Source organism: Triticum aestivum, chromosome 6B (assembly GCF_018294505.1).
Source record: "Triticum aestivum cultivar Chinese Spring chromosome 6B, IWGSC CS RefSeq v2.1, whole genome shotgun sequence".
Lineage (NCBI taxonomy): Eukaryota > Viridiplantae > Streptophyta > Magnoliopsida > Poales > Poaceae > Triticum > Triticum aestivum.
In genome coordinates, this window is record NC_057810.1 from 599,662,765 (window position 1) to 599,673,910 (window position 11,146).

General features: G+C 46.3%; 1 protein-coding gene across 1 annotated transcript; it reads left to right on the forward strand.

Moving 5' to 3' along the window:
* Positions 1-2,125: 2,125 nt before the first annotated feature.
* On the forward strand, positions 2,126-5,373 carry LOC123138238 (ATPase GET3B). The gene is made up of 10 exons (XM_044558168.1): positions 2,126-2,498; positions 2,591-2,653; positions 3,063-3,173; positions 3,328-3,402; positions 3,495-3,563; positions 3,638-3,703; positions 4,232-4,306; positions 4,404-4,502; positions 4,585-4,719; positions 4,826-5,373. The coding sequence occupies exons 1-10, from the start codon at positions 2,136-2,138 to the stop codon at positions 4,961-4,963; spliced, it is 1,194 nt and encodes a 397-aa protein (XP_044414103.1). The 5' UTR covers positions 2,126-2,135; the 3' UTR covers positions 4,964-5,373.
* The last annotated feature ends 5,773 nt before the right edge of the window (positions 5,374-11,146 follow it).

Consider the following 11,146-nt stretch of genomic DNA (forward strand, 5'->3'; position numbering starts at 1 on the left):
ATTTTCGTATATAAAAAAGTTCATAATTTCCTGCAAAATGTTCATGAATTTCAAAAAATGTTCCTTGAATTCGAGATTTGACATCCAATTTAAAATTAGAAATTGTGAAAAACAATTGAAGTCATGATGATTTTTGCAAATCCACAAACATTTTTTGGAATCATGATTTTTCCAAATGATGAACAACTTTTGAATTTGCAAACATTTTTGCAAGTGATGAACATTTTCAAAAATAGTGAACATGTTTTAAAATCATGAACATTATTTTGAATTTGTGATCTTTTTTCTCGAAACCCATGAATATTTTGTGAATTCAAGAACATTTTTTTTAAAAAAAATTGAACATTCTTCCTTATTAGGAAACAATGTTTGAAGTCACAAACACTGTTTCAAAATCATGGACATCCTTCGATTTGGCGAACATTTTTAAAATATGAGAACATTTTTAAATTCATGAATATTTTTAAATTCAATGTCTGTTTGAAATCCTGAACCTTTTCTAATGAAGAAAAAATAGAACAAAAACGAAGGAAAAACAACAGGGCCGAGCTCGCCGCACATGTATGGGCCCAAAAGGGAAGGGGTGCACGATTGTGTTTTGACCGCCGCCTAGGTTAAAGAATAGGAGCTCCCAAGCGAGGGGTATAGACCCCCCCTCCCCGCTTTGGAGGGAGCCAGGGGAAACTAACTGGGGGATACCCCTCGCGGGAGCCCCTCAAGGGTCACTTGGCGCGCTCTCAACCGCCGTCAGGCGTCGTGTGCTGGCGCTCTCTCGGGATATTATTTTTTATTTTTCTATACGCGTTTTCAGGTTTTAGATGGGTTTTCCTGTTTTTTTCTGTTTTTTGCCCGGTTTTCCTTAGGTTTTGGACAAAACAAATACGAAAAAAGCAAAACAAAAATGCATTTGTTTCTTCGTGAGAGACAAATTTGTTTCTCGTTGAGGCACAAGTTTGCTTCCACGAGAGCACAGATGTGCCTCTCGAAAAGGAAAGAAACGTGTTTTCACTGAAAACAAGGTCGACGAGGAGTGACTGGTCACTTGAGGGAACTTCCCGAAAAGCAGCACCAACTCAAAAACAAGATCAATGAGTCCTTCAATCATGATTGATTGGACAACAAGGAAGACCAATCATGCAAAACAGATGCATTAAGTCCGATTACGGCTAGGAACTAAAATGCATGTGCCTTAGGCTATCGGTTTAGGTTTTTTCTTTCGCGAGAGACAACAATTTGCTTCTCGTGGAGGCATAGGTTTGCTTCCACGAGAGGCACAACTGTGCCTCTTGAAAAATAAAGAAAAAACTGTTTTTTTTCTTTCATGAGAGGCATAGATTTGCTTCTCGTGGAGGCACAATTTTGCTTCCAGGAGATACACCTCTCGAAAAGGAAAAAGATGCCTTTCTTTTTCTTCCGCGAGTGGCACACGTTTGTTTCTCGTGAAGACACATGTTTGCCTCCGCGAGAGGCAGAGCTGTGCCTCACGAAATGTGAAAACACACACACGTGTTTCTTCTTTCGCAAGAAGCACAGTCTTGCATTCGCGAGAGGCACAATCGAAAGGAAAAAAAAGTGGGAAAAGATCATGCTTTCGGCTCGGTTTTTTCCTGTTTTTTTCATGAAAAATTTTTGTCGAAACCTCTTAAGATGGGATCTAGTTTCAATAATCTGGACGCGAGAAATCCAGTGATGAAAACAGTTCACGATTGGATGCGTGCCTTAAGAGATAAAACATGTTAAATAAACAAGAAATCTAGAAAAAGTAAATTCCTAGGTTCTGACAAGCAATGCGTCACTTATCGCAACCAGGTAGCTGAGAGGGGCTCTAGGGTTACCTCTTAGTGATTTCGTTGCTCTTTGCGCCAATACCACTCTTCCCGGCCTAGGCCGCATGGTTCGGTTTAGATGGGCTGACTCGTTGAAGACGTGAAGCAAGCGCAAACAGGACGGACTAAGTTGGGCTGCCTCGCGGGCGGAGGCGGCGTGGCAGACGGTGGCACCGTGCTCCCCCGCGCTGGTGCGACAGACCGGCCTCGTCGTCCTCACTCGCCAGAAATCAATCAGAAGCGGAGAAGGGAAACCCGAACTGGCGAACCCATCCCCCCCCCCCCCCCCCCCCCCCCCCTTCATCCACGATGCTCGCGACCGCCTCCCCGCACCTCCACGCCGCGGCGCACCGCCTCTCCCTGGCGGCGCCCGCGGGCGCCGCCCGCTCCGCGCGCCTCCCGTTAAGGCGCCCCCTCCGCTACGCGCCGCTGCGCCTGCGCGCCTCGGCCGCGGCGGAGGCCGCCCCGTCCGCGAAGGAGGGGGCCCAGGAGCTGGGGTTCGAGGAGATGGTGGCCCGCACGACGCGGCGGTACTACATGCTCGGCGGGAAGGGAGGCGTCGGGAAGACGAGCTGCGCGGCGTCGCTGGCCGTGCGCTTCGCCAACAGCGGCCACCCCACCCTCGTCGTCTCCACCGACCCCGCGCACTCCCTGAGCGATTCATTTGCACAGGTCACCCACCAGCCTCCAGCTCTTCCAGTGAGTTTGCTCTGGGCTTGTATTCCTGATGTATTTGTAACATTGCCCCTGCCTGCGTGTTTCAGGATTTGACTGGTGGGGCTCTCGCGCCTGTCGAAGGTACTGATTCGCCATTGTTTGCACTTGAGGTGAGTTACATTGGTATGTCAACAGCGCCGAAGACAGTCTATCTGACACCCCTATGCTAATAATTAATAAATGCTACTACATTGGAGTGCTACTGTTTTGTGTTGTGCCAATAGTTCAAGTATACTCTAATAATTCAGCCAACTTCTATCAGTGATTTCCCTTGAAAAGTTTGCATATGTGGTATCTTCTTTTATTGATGCAGTGCTAACAGGACTAATTCATTAAAACCATTTCAATTTTAATATCATGGAAAACTCAACTGTTAAATTTGGGAAAAGATTCAGGGATCGCAAGGGTTAAGTTTTGTGGATTTACAAGTAGTGGAGGACTGATTTAATCGTGTATATCACTTGGCCTAGAATCTAGAATTGCATGGCTTGAATGTTGCATTTTGCGATTCTGGCACAGATAAATCCTGAGAAGTCTCGTGAAGAGTTCCGGACAATAAACCAAAAGAATGGAGGGACCGGGGTAAAAGATTTCATGGATGGCATGGGCCTAGGGATTCTTGCTGATCAGGTACATGGCAATATTTCTGGCTACTTTTGCTAACAATACATCATTCCATGTCCATTACGTTCAGTCGTAGGTGTTCTCTTGATTGTTATTAGCCTGAATTGCTCTGTCCAGCATCTGTTTTATAATTATCATCTTTATTCTTTGTTAAATACAGCTTGGGGAGTTAAAACTGGGCGAGTTATTGGACACACCACCACCAGGATTGGATGAGGCAATAGCAATTTCAAAGGTAAAAAGAGATGGCTCCGGGCTTATAGTCTCCCTACTTCACTTGTTTCTTCTAGCTCTAGCTTGTGATTTCCTATTCACATGCCACCTCAGGTTATACAATTCCTCGAAGCACCGGAGTATAGCATGTTTAGCCGCATTGTATTTGACACTGCTCCTACGGTAATGACCATATCTCTGTGAATTCAAAGTTGACTCTTGACAATCACATTATGATTTGCCTCACCTATTGACAGGGCCATACACTCCGGTTATTATCTTTGCCGGACTTCCTTGATGCATCCATTGGGAAGATTTTGAAGGTACTATTGTCTTTAGTGTGATGTGCTATCATGTTAAGATGCAAGGCCCAGACCGCATATTAAATGGCTGAAGTCAACTTATTTTGTATCACCAAAATTGTTTGCCATTATCTCTTCTGTTATTCTGCTGGATAAACAATAGTAGAAGCCAATGCATTGCTGCTGCTGTACCCTTTGCTCATTTGTGCTTGTTTGTGCAACTTTGCATTGTGCCTTTATGTTAACTTGTGAAATTAGCTCTTAAATATTCATCTGTTCAGTACTATGTTTCAATTGTTTTACAGTGTTAAGTGACATCTAGCATTTTGTCAGTTATGGTTACCAGGCCTCAGAAATTTCCCCTTCACCTGCTTCATATGTCCAAATAACATGAATATTAAGTATTCGTATATTGTTTTGTCTATTCCATCCAGTTCCTTTGGAACTTTAACAAGTATTTCACTTGAAGTTCTTTAAATCCCGTGACAAATAGCTATATTCCATCTAGCTGATGTTTTTCATACTAATTTAACTTTTCCTGCCATCCAGCTTAGGAGCAAGATTGCTTCAGCAACATCAGCTATTAAATCAGTATTTGGACAAGAAGTTCAACAGCAGGATGCAGTAAGTTTCTTGTTCAGTTCCTCTGTTAAACTGGAATGTATTGTTTCTTCACCAGGTTGGTGTTTAAAACTTTGAACTCATTATTCTCCCTCTCAAGGCGAACAAATTGGAGCAACTCAGAGAAAGGATGGTCAAGGTGCGAGAGCTTTTCCGTGACACAGAATCGACTGAATTTATAATCGTGACGATTCCAACGGTACATTTTCTCCTCACCTGCGCAGCCCTTTCTGTATTTATATGTCTCAGTAATAATAGTTACCCTTTTTTGCCATTTTCAGGTCATGGCAATCAGTGAATCAGCAAGATTACATTCTTCCTTGCAAAAGGAAAGTGTTCCTGCAAGGAGACTCATTGTTAACCAAGTTCTACCACCTTCATCATCAGACTGTAAATTTTGTGCTATAAAAAGAAAGGTACAATAGACAATTGACACTACTAATAATTTGGATCTTCACCTAATGATCTGCTTGTAGAAACCACCAATGTGCAAGGGCAGCTTATGCATTTTGTTTCATGCAGGATCAAGCACGTGCTTTGGATATGATAAAGAGTGATCCAGAGTTGATGGGGTTGAACATAATGCAAGCACCTCTCGTGGACATGGAAATTAGAGGAGTTCCTGCTCTGAAGTTTTTGGGTGATATAGTGTGGAAGTGACCTTAGTTTGCGGGAAAATGAGATAACTTCGGGTGGAACTACTTGGTCGATACAACTGTTTATCCGATCCAAGTTCTCTAGAGCTACTGGGTAGAATCCAGCTTAGCAGATGCCCATCCCTAACGTGAGTAAATAGCACATAAAACCAGAGGGTTTCACTGAGCTAGCATATGGGATTTGCTATACTTCTTTTATGAGAAAAGGGATTTGCTATACTTGACAGCAATACAAGATTGCTTAAACAGTTGCATTATCCTGCCAATGCAACCCAGTCTGCTTCTTTGTCCTTCTAGGATCACTTGTGGGGTTTCAGATCCAAAACTTTGTAAACAAAATATTCTATGTGCCGCATGTAAATGTTAATAGCAATGAGTGTCAAAATCGCTCATGTGGCAGCTTGGGGAAACAAACAGTTAAATACCGCTCCTGGCCATTCGCTGACAAGTAATCCACGTGTGATGTAGGGCATGCGTGGCAACTGAAGTGGCATAGTCGGCGGTACTGGGCCTAATTCATAGGAAATCAACACTTGCAGTGTGCTAGGTGCCTAGGTCTGATGCCAAATATGTAGGGTGCTAATTTACGTCTTTTGCAAATTTTTCGACTAAACTGATCTAATGTGATGAATTTAGGCTTCCCAGTAAACATTTACTGATAGTTTATTAATTTGGGTACGCCCTGTAAAACGCAGCTCGGTGCAAAAGGATGCAATGCAATGTATTCCCTCCGTTCTTAAATATTTGTCTTTCTAGAGATTTCAATAAATGTTAGAGATTTCAATAAATGACTACATACGAAGCAAAATGAGTGATCTACACTTTAAAATATGTCTATATACATCTGTATGTGGTAATCATTTGAAATCTCTAAAAAGACAAATATTTAGGAACGGAGGGAGTATTGCAGTATAAAACATGCAGCAACGCAATGCAGTACAAACATGTGCAGGAGGATATTAGAAAAAAAAACAGAAATAGTCTGTGCGTGGTCACAACAAAAGAGAAATACCCCCTTTGTTCCTAAATATTTGTCTTTCTAGAGATTCAACAAGTGACTACATACGAAGCAAAATGAGTGAATCTATACTCTAAAATATGTCTATATACATCCGTACGTGGTAGTCCATTGAAATCTCTAAAAAGACAAATATTTAGAAGAGGAAGTAGAAGTCATATACTGAAAACTGCAAACTACTCCCTCTGTCCCAAAATTCTTATCTTATAGTATTTGTCTAGATACGGATGTACCTAATACTAAAACATGACTTGATACATCCGTATTTAGACAAATCTAAGATAAGAATTTTGGGACGGAGGGAGTACTTGCGTAGTCATCAAAATTTACTAAATGGGCATGCGCTCGTAATCAAGTGTGAGTTTTTTTTTGTCAAGATCGCTCGTGTGGCAGCTATCTATGAAGAATGTACTTTTCTTGTGTAGGGGTTTTGCCATTGTTTTTTTTTCTGCAGGAAATTTTTCGATCTATTCATCTCTAATCATGACAGTACAACGAATATCAGAAATAATAAAAATTACATTCAGATCCGTAGGCCACTTAGCGACAACTACAAGCAGTGAAGTCAGCCGAAGACACGCCACCATCACCTTAAATTTGATGACTGTCCTAGGGGAGCAAGACAAGGTTGCACATTTTCTAGTTTGTAATCATCACGAGGGAGGAGCCACTGTGTGGCACCAGGACCCCCGCCCCCGTATTCTTTTTGGCGCTTTTAATTGAGGATGTAACTGTTTTACACAGGCAACACAAGGGTAAAAATCCCCGACCCCCGCGTCGCCAGCCCCATCCTCGCCTTCCTCCCTTGCCGCTACCGTGGATTGTGGGCCACTGGGCAAAGCTCAAGCAGTGCCTACAGCTGGGGAGGGGGGGGGGAGGGAAGGCGTCTCCCCAGCGCGACTTCCCTCTCCCCTCCCCTCGGCGTTGGCTCGGATCTATCTACCGGTGCTCTTGGCAGCGCAGTGATGATCCAACAACATCCCTGCTCGACGACGATGGTGGTGGGGTGACCCACATCTGGTGGTGCCGCCTCGACAGCGGCTACAGCCCGAGCCTCTGGTCCATCCTTGCCGCATCTTGGTGGCGGCGCTCGACCATGGCTGTTGTTAGGCGTGGTGGCGCCATGGCTCGGCTGCTAGTGGGCATTGTGGTGGTGCTAGCGATTGTGGTGGGCTCGATGTAGTGGTGTCGGCCATATTGACGAAGGTGCTGGTGTAGCATGACTGCATGACGAGGTGGCTGCTACATTGAGGTGTTGCAGCGGAGGCGGAGTGAACCATCTTGGGCGGTGTTGCCTCTTTCTTGTGGGTTGGGATGTAGGTGTGTGACAATACGAACGAAAGTCATACATGGTCCGCTTGATGCTAGCGGCGACGATGCTCCCCTCCTTGGAGGCGTCGCTTTGGTGTGCCGGCACCTTGCTCTCTCACTTGGTTTGTTGTCTTTGGGCGAAAGTCTAGGTTCATACTTAGATTAGCGATGACGTCCTCGATGTCGTTCCTTTGTTGGGAGCATCTTTTCTGGAGACATGGCTTGGAGGTCATTTTGCATTTCTTTGGTCACATGGCTGTGCTGGATTGTTCTTCAAGGGCGTTATGCACGCCGTCGCTGGTGAATCAAAGATGATGGCTTCCTCGATGCTATCCGAGTCCCGCCACCCACCTGCCAACTCTTTTAGGCGCTCAAGAGTGATTGGCGCGTCGACAAATGTAGTTCTTTTAAAGTTGTTGCTCTTCAGAGGTGATCGACTTTGGTTGAGACGCGGTCTTGTAGACCTTTTTAGTTCAGGCGTTTTGCGGTTGAAATGGAGTTGGTGTTAGATTTGCTACTCATCGGGGGCATGGTGGGAGCTGTCTATCTTTCTTGCATTTTACCCTTTGCCTCCCATAAGACGTGCAATTTGCATGCTCTTGAGAAGAAGGAAAAAACTTTTTTACGCAATGAAAACTGTTTTACACGAATTTCCCTGAAATACACATATACTTTTCTGACCTATGTGATTAATTTTTGTTTTTTAGAATCACCAATGTGATTTAATACGTCGTGACAATAGAGGCAAAGCCTTGGCGGCTGCAGCAACAACTGATCTTGCCCTGCATACGCGCCGCGCATGCATCATGAATATTCGACCTCGGGAGCCAGCACTGGCTGCACCGGCTGGCCACGGAAAAGCTGCTCTACCGGAAACTATGCTGCTGCCTAGTGCCACCGCAGCAGATCTGCTGCTAGATCCCGTAGATTTCGCACGGTCCCGAAGACGAGCAAGATACTCGACCTTTTCGCCTTGCAAAAAGCATCAGAAAGCCAACAGAACGTCTGCGTTCGACGTTGCATGCTTCTGGCCATGGCTCTTGCCTACCGGAACAGCCAATGGACGGTGTCGAGGAGGCAAGTGTTGCCCTGCCAGGCCAAATTCACTGTTTTGATCCTTTTCCTTAACTTAAGCACGATTTGACCTTATGTGCAACTTTTTTTTCGGATCTGACCCTTTTTCTACCGTCATTGTCTTTGGCGGTAGGGTAGTACAACCTACCGCCAAGGCCTTTGACGGTAGGAGTTACTTACACCGTCACGCCCGTTCGGTATGAAAAGGACCCTACCGTCATGGTTTTTGGCGGTAGGGGCATGCATGTAATTATAATAAGAGCACGCATGCAATAAAAGATTCATTTTTTTTTGCAAAAAGGACCCTACCACCATAGGCTATGGCGATAGGGTTACACGTCCTACCGCCATCGACTGCGGCGGTAGGGTCCTTTCTGCAAAAAATGAAAGTGACGGTGCAGGTAAGTCCTACCGCCAAAGGCCTTGACGGTAGGGTGTGTTACTCTATCGTCATAGACAATGACGGTAGGAAATGGTCAGATCCAAAAAACTTTTGCATATAGGGTCAGATCGTGCTAAACTAACGAAAAAGGGTTAAAACAGTGAATTTGGCCACCCTGCCACTCTGCCAGTGCAGAAGCTTTGACGGGCACAGGCACCCAATCCGTCCTGTCAGTGTACTTGTGTGCGTTGCTATTCGTGTTTGCCTGCCCAACCTATTTGAGACAGAGCAAGGAACTGACCCTGATTAGACCTGTTCTTCATCATGATCACGAGGAACGGCAGCGCACTACTGCTCCATTCAATGCTTAGGCGTGGGGAAGTAAATTCTGCCACCATGCATGCACAAACATTTCTCCAAGCTGCGGTGGGCTGCTGGTACTGTATTGTTTATCTCACTCCCACCTCTTAAATGAAAACAGATACTCCCGTGCTTTTTTAGTCTGTATATAAGTTTTGTCCCAAGTCAAAGTATCTCTATTTTGACCGAACTTACAGAAAAATATATCAACATTCACAATGCCAAATCAATATTGTTAGATTCATTGTGGAATCTACCTCGCAAAAAAATATATTCATTGTGAAATATAGTTTAATAGTATATATATTTAGTATTGTACTCCCTCCGTTCCTAAATATAGGTCTTTGAAGAGATTTCACTATGAACCACATACGGATGTATGTAGATGCATCTTAGAGTGTAGATTCACTCATTTTGCTACGTATGTAGTCCATAGTGAAATCTCTACAAAGACTTATATTTAGGAACGGAGGAAGTAGTTGTTGATATTTTTCCATATAAATTTGGTCAAATTTTGTACAATTTGACTTGACAAAAATCTAATACACAGAGTAAAAAGGACCAGAGGAGTATGTCCTCCCTCCATAAGTAGTGGTCTAAGAGCATCTACAGCCGGGCACCCCAAACCCGCTTTAAAGATCCGGACAGCCCGCCCGGTCACTGACCAGTCACGAAATTTCGACCCAGCCGGATGCCTCAAACGGGCCTCAAACGTCTGGACTGGCCGACACCCCTCATATCCAGCTCAAATATGGGGCGGCCCGGGCGCGTCCGTTACGTTGGCTTGGCCCAGCTTGGCCCACGTCTGCCCCACAAGTATCCATACCCGGAAAACCCTAGATCGCAGTCAATCCGAACTCCACTTCACTCCCCTCTTCGTCCACTCCACTTCTGATCCCCTCCGAGCGCATTCGATGGCCGGCGACCGAAGCAGCGCTGCCTCTGGTGGGGAATCCGGCTCAGACGACGACTGGGGAAGGCTGCTGCGCGAAGCGGAGCCCGACGATGTGGAGGAGGTTGCCCTCCGCATCGCGTTGAGGCGTTCGATGGTCGACCAAGGAGGATCCGACAGCGGCGGGTCAACTTCGTCAGCGCCCGACGCCCGTCGACGCAGCGCCACGACGTCGCCGGCCCTTCCCACCCGGTGCGCAGCTCCGCTCCGCTCCTCCAGGTAAGCCGCCCACCACCATCACCCTCTACTCCAAACGTGGTTCTCGGCCACCGCTGGGTTCTAGTGCTTGCGCCGGAGCCGTCGTGCACTCGGACGCCCGAGTTCGAGGCACGAGCAGCCCGACGCAAGCGGTAGGGGGCGAGGAAGAGGGCAACAATGGGGGACGAGATGTTCGCACGCCGTTCATGCGCAAGTGCATCGGTCGATCCCGAGTCCGCGCTCCTCGTGTCGGTCCTCCACCGCTCTCTCATGATGACGGAGACGGATGCGCGACGCCTCAGCCACAAGAATGCCAAGGCGCTCCAACTCGCCATCGAGTTGTTGGAGCGCGAGGCAAAAAAGGAGGCGGCAGCGAAGGCGGCCTACCATGCGAAGGAGCAGGACCACCCGCTCGGTAGGCTGTCGGGCATGAGGTGCAACTACAACTCTGACCTGGCGGGCGGCTCCACCTCCAGCTCCGACGACGGCGCACCTCCACACGCCGACGCCTACACGGAGGAGTGGCACAGCCGCGCCGACAACCGGAAGGGGAAGGGTCTGGCGAGGAAATTGTGATTTCCTTCGCCCTTCCCCATTATGTTTATATTTTAACTATGTTTTAAGTTGTTTCTAGTATAACTATGCTTCTTTTGTCTGGTGATGCAATGTTGATCCGATGAACTAGGATATGAACGTGTTTTTACGTAACGTTGCATGAGTTGTATGATTTTGAGGGTTCAGATATGAGGGACGCGGGTGTGAAAGCCAACAATTGATGCATGCTCGTTCAGTGCACCCCGGGCGCGTCCGCGGGCGTTTGAGGGCCTGAATTTGCAACATGCGGTTGTAGATGCTTTAAACGCTCTTATATTTCTGCACAGAGAGAGTAAAA

Excerpts from the sequence above, each read along its gene's own strand:
- LOC123138238 (XM_044558168.1), top strand. The coding sequence starts at position 2,136 with ATGCTCGCGACCGCCTCCCCGCACCTCCACGCCGCGGCGCACCGCCTC. Across the intron at positions 3,174-3,327 it reads TAGGGATTCTTGCTGATCAG|CTTGGGGAGTTAAAACTGGG; the intron begins GTACATGGCAAT and ends TGTTAAATACAG. Across the intron at positions 3,564-3,637 it reads TATTTGACACTGCTCCTACG|GGCCATACACTCCGGTTATT; the intron begins GTAATGACCATA and ends ACCTATTGACAG.